The following is a 15887-nucleotide window of genomic DNA, read 5'->3' on the forward strand; positions in this document are numbered from 1 at the left end:
AATAAAGAAAATATCTAATAAAAAAAGAAATACACAGTGACTTCTCACAAACAACTTAAAGAAAAGAGAAAGAAGATAAAAATTAATTTTAGGGAAGGTTAAGTAAGGTAGTTCCCTTAATACATATATTGAAGGAGAAAAACAGTCTAGGGTACATGGCATTTGGTGTTTGACAGTAACTCCTCCCAATCCATAAGTAACACTGGTATAATAATAATAATGATAATAATAATAATAATAATAATAATAATGATAATAAAGAAAACAAATGAAACAGATGCCATCTCAAGCTATAGGCCATCTCTATATTCTATAACCTAAGCACTCTGTCTCAAGAAGATTCATGGACTAGCAGATATTCTGAATTCTGAGCTATCCTGTCCCTCCATTCTAAGATAACAACTTCCCATCCATCTCAGCATACCAAGATTCTCCTACTTCAATGGTGAGTAGGCAAATCCATGGATCTGCTGTTTACTTCAACACTTTGTGAGTTTCTTCCTCTTTCATATTATCTTGCAGCACCATAGAGATGACCATAAATTTCCTTTATTTTACTTTTTTATAAATTAATTTATTTTCACACTCCATATTCCATTCCCCCCAACTGCTCCACATCTTGCACCTCCTCCCCATGCCCCTGTCTCCATGTAGATACCCCCAAACCCCACCCCACCTGACCGCTAAATTCCCTTGGGCCTCCAATCTCTTAACTGATAGGTGCATCATCTCTAAATGAACACAGTCCTGGAAGTGCTCTACTCTATGTGTGTTGGAGGCCTCATATCAGCTGGTATATGCTATCTGTTTGGTGGTCCAGTGTTGGAGAGATCTCAGGGGTCCAGAATGAGATTGCTGGTCCTCCTACTAGATCGCTCTTCTCCTCAGCTTCTTTCAGCCTTCCCTAATTCAACAACAGGGGTCAGCTGCTTCTGCCCATTGGTTGGACGCAAATATCTGCATCTGACTCTTTCAGTTGCTTGTTGGGTCGTTTGAAGGGCAGTCATGCTAGGTCCCTTTTTGTGAGCACTCCATAGCCTCAGTAATAGTGTCAGGCCTTGGGACCTCCCCTTAAGCTGGATCCCACTTTGGGCCTGTCTCTGGACCTTCTTTTCCTCAGGCTCCTCTCCATTTTCATCCCTGTAATTCTTTCAGACAGGAACAATTATGGATCAGAGATGTGACTATAGTATGGCAACCCCATTCCTCACTTGATGCCCTGTCTTCCTGATGGAGGTGAGCTCTATAAGTTCCCTCTCCCTATTGTTGGGCATTTCATCTAAGGTCCCTCCCTTTGACTCTTAAGAGTCTCTTACCTCCAAGGTCTCTGGTGCATTCTAGAGGGTCCCCCTAAATCTCATATTTCTTGAGGTTGCCTGTTTCCATTCTTTCTGCTGGCTTTCAGGGCTTCAGTCCTTTTCCCTCACCCAATACCAGATTACATTCCTCCCCACTATTCGCCTCCCCCAATACTCCCCCCCTACCTTCTCTCCAAGGTCCCTCTCTCTCCCTCCCCACTTGTGATTGCTTTCTTCTCTCTCCCAAGTTGGACTGAGGCATCCTCACTTGGGCACTTCAGCTTGTTGACCTTTTAGAGTTCTGTGGACTGTATCTTGAGTATTCTGTACCTTATCATTATGTTTTGGTTAATATCCACTTATTAATGAGTACATACCATGCACATATTTTTGGGTCTGAGTTACCTGAATTAGGATATTTTCTAGTTGCATCCATTTGCCTGGTCCTCCTACAAGCTCGCTCTTCTCCTCAGCTTCTCAGGATATCTTCATTCTTAATAGATGAGTAGTATTCCATTGTGTTAATGAACCAAATTTTCTGTATCCATTCTTCTGTCATGGGACATCTAGGTTGTTTCCAGCTTCTGGCTATCACAAATAGGGCCGCTATGAACATAGTGGAACATGTACCCCTGTGGCATGATGGGGCATCCACAGGGGCACGTGTTCCACTATATGTTCATAGACGGCCCACAAATTTCCTTTAAAAGTGGAATCTGGCATCTCTTTCCACACCTGTACTCCCCAGTGAGGAAAAACTAGGCAGAGCAGTAACTGAGGTTACGGAGTTTGAGAACTGGATTGACACTATCTTTTTTGGAAACTTCTAAATTAAGCTCCCCAACATCTTATATGCTCCCAAGTCTTGTGAAAGAACCAATACACAAAAAGCAAAACTGTCCAGGTCTATCTCTCTGATGATATGGTTAAAATGATATCAAATATATTTGAATTCCCTATTCACATGTGCCTTGAGTTTTCAAGAAACTTACTCTGAATGTGAGGACCATCATATCCAATTAAAAAAAAAAAACCCTGTACCTAAAAGCACAAATCAGGGGACTTAAGTAATAATAATATTCAGATTATTAATCAGCTGCAGAATGTTTGTGAGTTGGAATTCTCTGAGTTACCAGGAAGGTGAGAATTTGTGGCATCCAGAAGAAAAAGAGAGGTGATTAAATTTATGTATTTCCACAGTAAGAGCATATTAGGAAGTAAAGAATAAAAAAAGAGCAGATCTTGTTTTGAAAAAAAAAATGGGCAGGATCAATTCTAATAATCTAAGAACATTCTAATCTCATACAAAAGAAAAATACCTCATTTTTGTATTCACCATAATCCATATTGAAGATTCAGCTGGATACTGGCCTTTGTTAACAGAAGAGTAAACAAGGTGGCAATGGGAGGCACTCTAACATATGACGATTTTACCTAAGTAGACCTGGCAGCTGCTTCATTGGGTTCCTGCTGCCAATAAAAGGAGTGACCTGGGTTTCAGATGGCCTTGGCTCGTGAGTGTCAACTCTTACTTACAGCATGGCCTCTCTTCAAATATTCTATCAGCCCGGAGGTGTTCTGCATCTCTTGATTTTGTGCTTATTTTTGGAGATTGCCTATGGTCAGAACAATTGGTAAGGACTTCTCTTTTCTGCATCACCTTCCTAGAAATATCTCCCCATTTGGTAGTGATACATATTGGATTCCTGAAACTTATGGTTCTAAGCTTTAGTTTTCAAATTCTAAGTGTGAAACAATATGTAGGTTTTTAAGCCTATAGTCTGTGACTAAATGTTTAGGTAACAATTGAAAGATTATGTTTAAACTGACTTTTCTGCCTAGATTATTCTATCATCTTTGGTTATACTATACTCTTTCTCATCAATATGGCAAGTATGAGAAGAGAGATGAGCTTAGCTTATATTTTGGGGTTAAGCTATGGTTCAGACTTATCTTTAATTCTAAATTTGGTGTATAGAAGAATAGGATTGTATGTTCACAACTCAACTGGTAACAGAGTCAAATATTTTGTCACAACAAAAAAACAAAACTAATAAATCACCCATAGAATAATTATCTAAATTATACAATAAAGGCCTATGTCTTCATCAAGTCTACTACACAGAGCTCTACTAATTACACCTGGAACTGATTTATTTAAACAAACCTGCTTCTTTACATAAGATTAGTTGTGTGATAAAATTATTCTATATATCTATGACTAAATAGGGAAAGAAATAATCAGATTCCAGTTCTTACAAAGAAAAAATGGTATGTAAAATTTTCTATAACATTTGAAAAGAAGAAAGCATTGACTTATATGGAGAAGCTAGAGTCTACTAGCAGTGTACTTAATTACATCAGAAAGAAGAATCTACCAGATGGTAATGAAACCATGGAGGTTTGGGTGGCGAAACATTATGTGCCAAGGAAGTTTTAGTAGAGAGGCAGAGGGCTGGACCACAGAGGGAATAATGTAGAGATGATTTGAGTTAGGAATCTAATTTTTGTCAACTATAATGTCTTATGTGCCCTATGTCAGGCCTAAAGAGCAGTGAAGTAAATGAAAAATACCACGGTGCATGAGTTTTTACTGTGAGGAAAGGTTCATTTATATGACAAATTTAGCAGATCTTGAGCATATAATATCCTTCTTTCTAAGTTCTACTTTTGGAAGAAGGAGAACTCTGGGAGATTTTTAGAAAATTGTAGAAGGAAAACAGAAAGGTGAGTGCACCAAGGATGACTGGAGACAGAAAAATAAATAAATAAATAAAAGTAGCTTTGTTTCCCAAGGTTCACACAGTCACCTGGTGGTCAGAACTGGGAGCAGATCTGATCAGAGTAGATATTTTAACTTATATTTGCCTCATCATATTGGATTTGTGTTGGCAAGAAATATGGAATACTTTGGGAGAAAGCATCTCCCTGACACTTGATACTTGGAGCTCTGTCTGCCTTTCCATATAAGAACTCTTAAGTCTTTGACTTCAATCTGATTTGATGTTTTTACCTTTTCTACTCATACAGGAACAATCCACTTTCACTAGATATGATAGTTTCTCCAATGAAAAAGAAAAATGAATTTACAGCAACACTCCAGGTTAAAAATAATGTGGGCCAATGTATGGCGGTAAGTGAATGATTGAGAGATAACATGAATAAAATTACAATAGAAACTTTCAATGATTTAATATTTTTCCAAAATTGCCATTTTTATTTTTTTCTGTGTATGTAGATTTGAAACTTAGAGATATTATATTAGAAATGTATGTGTTACAAATTCTATCCTAAAGATAATATTATAGTATCATGAAGATGACTGGTGACAACTTTTAATTGTGGGCTGAGGGTCTTCACAAGGAAACAAGATGAAAATTTAGAGGAAAAAATAGGAAGACTAAAAATCAAGGAAAATGGCAATGAAACAAAGATAAACATGGCTGAGTGGTGGTGACCAGGAAACACTATTGGACTCATGGTCCTACCTCCACTCACCTGCTGTCTCTAGCTCATGTAGTAATGATGGAGAGTCAAGAAGATACAGACACCTGTAAGAAATATAGGAGTGAGGTGATTGTGAACTGTCCTTCAATGTGAGGGCTTTATTGTCCCCAATAAGCACAGATACCCATTGTCCTCACCTTCCTTTGATCTATTTTCTTCTTCAGTTGTTCCAAATTCCTTACTTCTTCCTCAACTTCTTTACCAATCTCTTCAACATTATCCTTTGTCTCTTAGAAAAGAGATACCAAAAGAAGGTTTGAGGGTTGGAGATATACTTCAGGAGTTAATAGCATTTATTCTTTTCGGGTACCCTTGGTGGCTCAGAGCCATATATCAGTTCAGTTCCAGGACATCTGACACCATCTTGTAGTCTGTGTGGACACTAAACATACACACCCACTGACCCACAAGAAAAAAAAAAAGTAAGCACACCTTTTTTTTCAAACTGAATTCAAAACCCACAAAAAAAGAGAAGAGGAAATTTTAGTTATGCCAAAAGCTATAATAGAAATATAGGAGTCCCCAATACTTACCCATTTAAAAATTAGAAGAAATTATTTTTGATCTGGTCTTGGGTAGATACCCAGAAGTCCTTTCTATTGCATTTTTATCAGATACATTGCTTAAGCCATTTAGAAGCAGTCATTGCGTATATCTGACGATTAATTGAAAATTTTATACCATTGGCTGAAGAAAAAAATATATCAAGAGTAGTCAGCCAAGAATTTTCAACCTGGGTCTATTCCTATTTGTATAAGAAACCTGTTATTTTATGTCTAAAATGATACCTTTCATTCAAAAAATTAAAAATATTCACAACCTCTTGCAAGGGATACAGGTATCAATCCTTTCATCTCACAATAACAAAAATAAGACATAGTGTAACAAGTACAAAAGCACCAAGCTAGAAAACCAAAGTCAGAGAGTTTGGGTTATAAAATCTATTTGCTTGTTAGTCTTTGTCATATTCATTTCAGCACATCAGAGTAGAAAACCTGGTGTTTCCTGTCTTTTAAACCCTTCTTGGTTCTTGAGAAGTTTATATCATTCTGTTTTGACTCTGATTTGGAAATCTTCAGCCTCAGGCTAGACCAACTAATGCCTTAAACAGAATACAACAGCAATATATACTCTTTGGCCATCACATTACTAAATGTTCTTTGTAATCTATTATACACAATCAACTGATGAGTTAAACATGACCATCTATGTAGTTTCATTCCAATGGATGGAGACAGGTACTATATGACAAGTTTTAAACAAACCAACAAACAAACAAAAACTGTTTTAGATTTCAGTCCTTAACTATTCCTCCCCTCCCCCTCTCCCAAAAAAATCAGTTATTTTTCTTCTTACACTGAATGGGAGCTAAATCTGAATTTAACTCAGAAGTTACCAAAACCTGCTAAGCATCTACTGTATACAGATAGCTAGGAGGAAATACTTAGGCCTCCCTACCCGTAGTGCTCTGTGAATTTCATATTTTGCTGAGTGGTCAAACCCAGGCTGTCATCTCTATATTGACATTAGACCTTCTTCTCTTTCTTCACTCAGGTGAAAGTCAGTACTGTGACCAATCCAAACATCAAGTACATTTCTTCTCATGCCATTTTCACTTCCTGCCTTTGCAGTGTAAACAACTATTTCTGGGATATTCAAGTCTCTGGTAAGTGGTAACATTTCCTACCTGCTTATTAATGTTGGATAACAATGAATGTCAGGATGGATCTGAGTGGGAAGAAAATAAAAGAAACCAGGTCCTTGCAGGAAGAACTGGGGTGGGGAGTGACTGAATACTGATGAGAAACCAAATTGAAGAAAATGAGGGGAGGGTGCAGGGGACACTGACACTGAAAAAGGGGAGTTCAAGCAGCAATTTTTACTTTGCATAAAGGAAGTGGAATCAGACTTTGCTAAGTCCAGAAGCAGGTGTGAATGAAGCTATGTAGAGTTCATGATTTAACACTTTGGCTTTCTTTCCTGTAGACAATACTGTCTTTCAAGGGAAGGCAGAAGTTGTTCCACCTAAGGGCATATGTCCTGATGATGAAAACATATTTCCAGTAACTTCTTATGTAGGGACTGCTTCACAAGAAATCTTTGTATCATGAACTGGAAGATATCTCCCTTAGATCCATGTTCCCAGACCACCTGTGGAGAAGAGTGTTCTTTTCATGTATGTATATTTGTCATCAAATGAAATAGGGTGAAATGAACTGTGGTCAAATTCTGTTTGATAAACAAACTTCTACAACTTCATAATGAACTCTGTCTTTCTTCCACAAATTAATGTACTATCTGCTCAGATAGCAAAGGTTTAACACTGTTTTTCCAGGACACATTCAACAAAAGTGATATAGTAAATATGCAAATACTAGGAAGTGAGGTATAAACTGGTTCTTACCACTTAATGTAGAAGAGAAAATGACCAAAGATAAGATGAGCAGCTGTTTGCCGAGTAATACCAAAAAGTCAAACTGGAGTTGAGGAAATATCTCAAGTTCGTCCATCTTTATCGTTCAACTACATCCTTCTGTTCTTTGGAACTATCTGATATATACCTTTCTTCTTTCCAACTACTGGCCAGAAATAGGCTCAGAGCTTCTGGTGCATTTGAACCCCAGGTCATTTTGTGTATTGTGTTTTTCAGTAAGAAAAATTTGAAGAGTAGAGTTTTGCTCTCTCTCTTTCTCTCTCTCTCTCTCTGTGCGTGTGTGTGTGTGTGTGTGTGTGTGTGTGTATGTGTGTTTGTGTTTGTGTGTATGAAATAAAGGGATGCTGGAAATGGAAACATGATGTAATGCCAGTGGGAGTATATAAATTTGCAAAACCTTTTCAACAATGGTCTGACATTACTTTATTAAATACTTTGCATACATACCTAACCTTCCAATATGTTCACAACTGAAAGGGATGATAAGAAATAACATTTCTACTCTCTGTTCCCTGGGCCAATATATTCTTTCCAGCAATGATATAGTGCTACTTAACAGTTGTTCTTCCAAATTATATGTCACATATTCCACACAAAGCATATGTTACCTATTGCCTCAAAGAGAATGACATCATGGTCAAAAGAAATACACAGGGATCTGGATACACTGGCATAGTAAGAGCTTCATATATTAATTGTATACTAAGAGTGGAGACAAATAGAAGCAAAGTTGTGGTAATAACATCTGAAGCAGAAAGATACACAAGCCTACCTGTATCTTCACCCACCAACTCTCACATTCACACCCAGCTTCCTCCACTTCTCCCTACCCATATCTTCACATACCTAACTCGCTTAGCACCAGATAATGAAATATAGGATTCCCAGAAGTTGGTAATAGAACTTTCTCAAGTAGCCTAAGCATAGGCAAAGATAAATATGGATGTCCACACTACTTAACAGACTCAGTCAACCAAGGCCCAGCACGTAGTCACGACTCTGTTCCACAGGGGAGCTATAATTAAAGAAAAAGGAAAATTTCAGTAGAAAATGGTCTTCAGTAACAGGAATCTTTGGAAATACTGACCTAACTTCTTTTAATATCTTACACTAGTACCCCTCTCAACACTTTTGGGGAGTGATATGTACATAACAAAAAAAAATGAGATAGCATATAGTTCTTTGATAAAGTGTTTGGCTAGGTATTGGAGACCTGGAATTCAATTTCCAGCACAAAGAAAAGAGAAAATTAAAGATTGTTTTAAAAGGATAAAATCAAGGGCTGGCGAGATGGCTCAGTGGGGAAGAACACTGACTGCTCTTCCGAAAGTCCTGAGTTCGGATCCCAGTAACCACATGGTGGCTCACAACCACCCGTAAATGAGATCTGACGCCCTCTTCTGGTGCATCTGAAGACAGCTACAGTGAATTACACCTGAGCGAGCAGGCTGGAGCAAGCGGGTCGGAATTCAACTCCCAGCAGCCACACACATGATGGCTCACGGCCATCTGTACAGCTACACTGTACTCATACACATAAAATAAACAAAATAAATCTTTTTTTTTTAAAAAAGGATAAAATCAAAACTGTACATCCCAATTAGAAAGGAATACAGACTGTGGGCATAATACCTTCCATATTAGCTTACTGGTCTTTTTAATATTTTTATTTTTATTTTTACCCCAATCTTAAACTTTAATTTAATTGTTATTAGTTTTAAATTTTACTGTAATTATGCACATGTATTTAAACCTATATCAAGTATTAAAATATTTTATTCTTTTGTTTACCTAAAATAATGTTTCTATCATCTTTCATATCTCTATCACGCATGCTTTTTTTTAATATTTGCTTTAGTACATTTATCTCCTTCTATTCCTTTCGAACTTCACTAATTGAAATGATTAGATGCAAAGAAAAAAGAAGTGTATAAGCTACAATTTATCCACCAAGTATTTTTGGGTTTCTGAAGCTTGCAAGAGACAAACTAGGCTTGTACAGATGTCATAACTGATCTCAAATCTAGGTTATTTCTTACTAGCGTCCATATTGTATTCAAGATAAGAAAGTGTATCATATTCAAAGTAACATAAAATAAATAAGCAAAAGCATTTTTAATAGGAGCAAAGTGTCAAGTATTATACAGGGGTAGAACCATCAGATTAACATCAGAGTTGCCAGCATCTGTAAATGACAGGAAAACTTGAAGTGTTAAATTTCAACACTGAAGGTAAATAACTTTCAACTGAGACTGTAATACCAATGAAAACATAAATAAATACATAAGTAAATAAGTAAAGATAAAATAGAGAAACAAAAATATTTCAAGACAAATAGATAATACAAGACAATTAAACTAAAGTTATAGAAAATTCTTAAAGAAATGCTATACACAGGTGGAAAAAAAAGCCTCATCAGTGACAACACAAGAAAGAATACATTTCATAAGATGAGCAGATAAACAAAGGAGATCCAGGAAAAAATTGATCATGTCTTACACAGCATACCGGAAGAGCCCTCATAATAGCATGGAAGGTTCCAAAGAACTATCAAGTAGTCTAACCAACTAGAACAACTAAAACAACCATTGACAATAGCAGACATCTCTTAATAATAACTTTAAATACAATGACATTAACTCAAGAATTAAATTCCTAAACCTGATTAACAACTTCAGCAAAGTAGCTGCCTATAAAATTAACTCAAGCAAATCAGTGGCTTTCCTCTACACAAAGGATAAACAAGCTGAGAAAGAAATTAGGGAAACAACACCTTTCACAATAGTCACAAATATAAAATAAGAATAGAGTCATTACCTTGGTGTGACTCTAAGTAAGTAGATCTGTATGACAAGAACTTCAAGTTTCTGAAGAAAGACATTGAAGAAAATCCCAGAAGATGAAAAGATCTCCAATGCTTGTGGATTGGCAGGATTAATATAGTAAAAATGGCCATCTTGCCGAAAGCCATCTACAGATTCAATGCAATCCTCATCAACATTCCAACTCAATTCTTCACAGACTTGGAAATAGAAATTTGCAAGTTCATCTGGAATAACAAAAAACCTAGGATAGCGAAAACTATTCTCAACAATAAAAGAACCTCTGGTGGAATCACCATCCTGGACCTTAAGCTTTACTACAGAGCAATTGTGATAAAAAAACAGCATCGTATTGGTACAGCGACAGGCAGGTGGATCAATGAAATAGAATTGAAGACCCAGAAATGAACCCACATACCTATGGTCACTTGATCTTTGACAAAGGAGCCAAAACCATCCAGTGGAAAAAAGACAGCATTTTTAACAAGTGTTGCTGGCTCAACTGCCAGTTAGTATGTAGAAGAATGTAAATTGATCCATTCCTATCTCTGTTACAGCCGCCTGCAGCTGCATATGATCGGCTGGAAGAAAAGTAGGAGCCTAAAAGAATAAAGGGTGAGAGGGAATAAAAAATGGAACAAAGGCATGATATGCTTTCAGTTTACCATGTATATTTCAACTGTGTAACAAGCAGGCAGGCAAAACCCTGCCCTCAGTCACATTTGGAATCCTTCAATTCTCCAAAAATTCCTTGCTGCAAGAATGTCAAAGATACAATATACAAATGCACTGGACACCCACGTGTATCATAGGCTGAGTCTTTTTCAGGACAGTAGTTGAAAAAAAGAAAGGGATAGATCAGTTGGTTGAGAGGGAAACCTGGATGTAGGTGAATTGTAATGGAAGAAGAACTTGAAATCTTTCCTCAGTTCTGACTTTGAAGTTTTGGTATAATTCTGGAAACAGATGCTCATTTTGTCTCTAGTCATTTTCTCTAATATATTAAGTGACAAGACCTAGTCTTGACCTGACTCACTAGGATCCAAACACTTATCAAAACTTTACTGTGACTGTGCCTTGAAAAACAGTGTTAAAGAAGCCTTTGACTGGGCAGATACTGAAGTCCATTTTGGGGAAAAAAAAGTATACAGATAGTTCATTGTGAAGCTGCAGAGGGTTAGTTATCACACAGATGTTTTACCACAAAATTCACTTAATAATATTTTATTCTTTTTTTTTTACAGAGATACGTGCATGAAAAAATCCCCCTCCCTGTGGTAGTTTGTTGACCTGAGTCTATTTTAGACTGCCCAGTTTATGCACAGACCTCATGTGTAACACTCTTTATGTAGTCAGTTACTGAAAATGCATTCTCAGGGTTATGACATTTACTCTTCTCTGACACAGCTTCTGCCATCACTTCTAGGAATGCATTTGCTACAGAAATGAAAGTAGAAATATTAAGTTATGAACTACATATAACTTCATCCATAGCTCATGCTGGCTTTAACATTCTCGGATTCCTTTTCCTGTATGTAAGGTACAGTGGCTGTTTGAATTCTCTTCCTTTCCTTCTAGTTCCTTCTCTCCCCTCTTTTCTTTTCAATTTGGTTTATCAGTACTCTAGTCACCCTACTCCCTTTTTTCCAGCTCCAACATGGATTCATGTATTTCCTGCCCACTCTGGTACATCCTGACATTCAGTGTTAACTGACATCCATAAGCAGGTAGAAAATGTTCCCACTTACCAGAGACATACATATTCCAGTATTATTGGCAAACTTACATATGCAAATAGTATTCATTGACTGATCCAAATGAACTTGATGTTTGAGTTGTTCTCAGCACTTACTTACCTGAACTAAAACATGTGGGAAAACACAGAATACTGCCTGGGATTGAACATTTTAAATAAGCCATTACCAGCTTGCTAAGGGAAGGGAAGACAATTTTCTGTTAGCTATCACTAACATATAGTGCTTGGCACTAGGTGCTGAGAATGCTCTCAGTAACGTGTTTTGAGTTCAACTTTGGCCTTCACTGAGTGTAAGAAGGAAAACAACTCATGTTTTCTTTGGCACAGTTAACAACTGAAGTTAAAAAATTTTGTTAGAAGTTATCAGATATTCAGATTTCTGCCTAATAGACTAAAACCGTGTGTGTGTGTGTGTGTGTGTGTGTGTGTGTGTGTATTATGTCTAGGTATGTTTAACTCATCAGCTGGTTGTGGAATGTATTTATTTTAGTGTTGTGATGGCCAAAGAGTATTGTTGTTGTATTATGTTTAGGGCATTTGTTGGCTTTCAACCAGTCTGAGGTGAAGATTTTTCAAATCAGAGTCAAAAGGAATGACGGATTCTGCTGAACCAGAAAAGATTTTAAGGAAAAAGATAGTTACCTATTCTGCTGTTGGGAAATGACTACCACGAAAACTAACAAGCAAAGAGAGTTTATAAACAATTCCCTGAAATAAGGTTCCTAGGGTTTGTGATACAGTGCTCGCTACACTGCTTTTTCTTTCTGTCATTTTGTGATGAAAGTATTGGTGCCTGTACCTCATGCATGAGTTTGTGAGTCTTTGTAATTCCTGAGTGAAATGTATGATCTTAGATTTAAAATAACAAGTTTATTGTACAAATAGAAATAGTCCAAGCTTGAAAAGTATCTAAATTAGCATTTAGATACTGTTTTCTTTATACACACTGAACATTTTTTTCTGGAAATAGGAATCGGCTCTAATTTCATTATTTCAACAAAAATATGTTCAATGTCTATTAAGTATAAGACATAGCCAGAATATTTATGTAATTATTTCTTTAAATAGTATGTGTACACTTCTTTTTTTGTTTCTTCTTTTTCTTTTATTGGATATTTTCTTTATTTACATTACAAATGTTATCCACTTTCAGGTCTCCCCTTCAGAAACCCCCTATCCCATCCTCCCTACCCTTGCCTCTATGAGGGTGCTCCTCCACCCAACCACCCACTCCTGCCTTCCTATCATGACATTCCTGTACACTCAGGCATCAAACACTCTTAGGCCAAAGGGCCACACCTCCCACTGATGTCCAACAAGGCCATGCTCTGACCCATATGTGGCTGGAGCCATGGGTCTCTCCATGTGTACTCTGTGGTTGGGAGCTCCCGGGGGTCTGTCTGGTTGAGACTGTGGTTCCCCCCATGGGGCTACAAACCCCCTCAGCTCCTTCATTCCCTTCTCTAACCCCTCCACTGGGGAGCCTACACTAGGTCCAATGTTTGGCTGTGAGCATCTGCCTCTGTGTTTGTCAGACTCTGGCAGAGCCTCTCAAGAGACAGTCATATCAGGCTACCTTCAGCAATCACTTCCCACAATAGCGTTCAGGTTTGGCAACTGGTTATGAGATGGATACCCAGATGGGGCAGTCTCTGGATGGCCTTTCCTGTAGTCTCTGCTCCATGCTTTGTCTCCATATTTACTCTTGTGAGTATTTTGTTCACCCTTCTAAGAAGCACGGAAGTATCCACACATTGGTGTTCCTTCTTGAGCTTCATATGGATTTGTATCTTGGGTATTCTGAACTCTTGGGCTAATATCCACTTATTATTGAGTGAATACCATGTGTGTTCCTTTGTGACTGGGTTAGCTCACTCAGGATATTTTGAAGTGCCATCATTTGCCTGTGAATTTCATGATGTCATCATTTTTAATAGATGAATAGTACTTCACTGTAAATGTACCATGTTTTCTGTATCCATTCCTTTGCCTAAGGACATCTGGGTTCTTTCCAGCTTCTAGCTATTATAAATAAGGCTGCTATGAACATAGTGGAGCATGTTTTTTTATTACATGTTGGAGCATCTTCTGGGTGTATGCTTAGGAGTGGTATAGACAGATCCTCAAGTAGTACAAGGACCAATTTTCTGAAGAACCACCAGACTGGTTTCCAGAGTGGTTGTACCAGCTTACAGTTCCACCAGGAGTGTTTCTCTTTCTCCTTATCCTTGCCCAGCACCTGCTATCACCAGAGCTTTTGATCTTAGCCATTCTGACTGGTGTGAGGTGGAATCTCAGGGTGGCTTTGATTTGCATTTCTCTGATGACTAAGAATGTTGGTCATTTCTTTAGGCACTTCTCAGCCATTTGAGTTTCTTTAGTTGAGAATTCTCTCTTTAACTCTGTCCCACATTTTTAAGAGGGTGATTTGTTTCTCTAGAGTCTAACTTCTTGAGTTCTTTGTATTTATTGGAAATTAGCCCTCTATTGGATGTAGGATTACTAAGGATCTTTTCCCAAACTGTTGGTTGTGGCTTTGTCCTATTGACGGTGTGCTTTGCCTTACGGAAGCTTTGAAATTTTGTACCATTTGTCAATTCTTTATCTTTTTTTATTATTATTAGATATCTTCTTTATTTACATTTCAAATCTCCCCTTTCCTGGTTTCTCCTCTGAAAAAAAAACCCTTTTCCCTCCCTCTTCCCCCTACTCACCAACCCACCCTCTCCCAATTCCTGGCCCTGACATTCCCCTATACTGGGACATAGAGCCTTCATAGGACCAAGGGCCTCTCCTCCCATTGATGACCAGCTAGGCCATCCTCTGCTACATATGCAGATGGAGTCCTGAGTCACACCATGTGTAATCTTTCGTGGGTGGTTTAGTCCCTGTGAGCGCTGGGGGTACTGGTTAGTTCATATTGATGTTCCTCCTATAAGACTGCAATCCACCCCACCCCACCCCCATAAGCTACTTGGATCCTTTCTTTAGCTCTTTCATTGGGCATCTGGTGCTCAGTCCAATGGACAGCTGTGAGCCTCCACTTATGTATTAGTAAAGCACTTGCAGAGCCTCTCAGGAGACAGCTATATCAGAACTCCTGTCAGCCTGCACCTGCCGGCATCCACAATAGTGTCTGGGTTTGGTGACTGTATATGGAAAGGATTCCCAGGTGGGGCAGTCTCTAGATTATCCTTCCTTCAGTCTCTGCTCCACTTTGTCTCTGCAACTCCTTCCATGGGCATTTTGTTCCTCCTTATAAGAAGAATTGAAGTATCCATGCTTTGTTCATCCTTCATCTTGAGTTTCTTGTGGTTTGTATCTTGGATATTCCGAGCTTCTGGGCTAATATCCACTTATCAGTGAGTGCATACCATGTGTGTTCTTTTGTGATTGGGTTATTTCACTCAGGATGGTATTCTCCATATCCATGCATTTCCCTAAGAATTGCATAAATTCATTGTTTTTAATAGCTGAGTAGTACTCCATTGTATAAATGTACCACATTTTCTGTATCCATTCCTCTGTTGAGGGACACCTGGGTTGTTTCCAGCTTCTGGCTATTATACATAAGGTTGCTGTGAACATAGTGGGGCATGTGTCCTTATTACATGTTGGAGCATCTTCTGGGTATACCCCAGGAGTGGTATAGCTGGGTCCTCAGGTAGTACTATGTTCAATTTTCTGAGAAACTGCCAGACTGATTTCCAGTATGGTTGTTCCAGCTTGTAATCCCAACATATTGTTTATGTTGCTATTGAGTAGCAGACTTAATCCATGGTGATCCTATTAAGGATGCAAGGAATTATTTCAATCTTCTTGTGTCTGTTGAAGCCTATTTTGTGACCAGTTATATGGTCAATTTGGAGAAGGTATCATGAGATGCTGAGAAGAAGGTATATCCTTTTTTTCTGTTTCTTTTTTTTTTAACTTTTATTGCATTATGATGAGAAAAGTTACATGATTTCAATATATCTGAATTTGTTAACATTTAAGAACATTTTTTAAGTAAATAGAATTAAATCACATTCTTGCTTCCCTTTTGTACCCCCACTCCTCCCAGAGACCCC

At 37.9% G+C, this 15887-nt stretch overlaps 1 protein-coding gene across 1 annotated transcript; it reads left to right on the top strand.

The window, feature by feature from the left end:
* Positions 1-2736: 2736 nt before the first annotated feature.
* On the top strand, positions 2737-7020 carry LOC116098073 (prolactin-inducible protein homolog). The gene is made up of 4 exons (XM_031380821.1): positions 2737-2932; positions 4329-4431; positions 6360-6471; positions 6792-7020. Exons 1-4 carry the CDS (start codon positions 2838-2840, stop codon positions 6914-6916), a joined length of 435 nt encoding a protein of 144 aa, XP_031236681.1. The 5' UTR covers positions 2737-2837; the 3' UTR covers positions 6917-7020.
* Positions 7021-15887: the final 8867 nt, after the last annotated feature.

This window comes from Mastomys coucha, unplaced genomic scaffold (genome assembly GCF_008632895.1).
Source record: "Mastomys coucha isolate ucsf_1 unplaced genomic scaffold, UCSF_Mcou_1 pScaffold20, whole genome shotgun sequence".
NCBI lineage: Eukaryota > Metazoa > Chordata > Mammalia > Rodentia > Muridae > Mastomys > Mastomys coucha.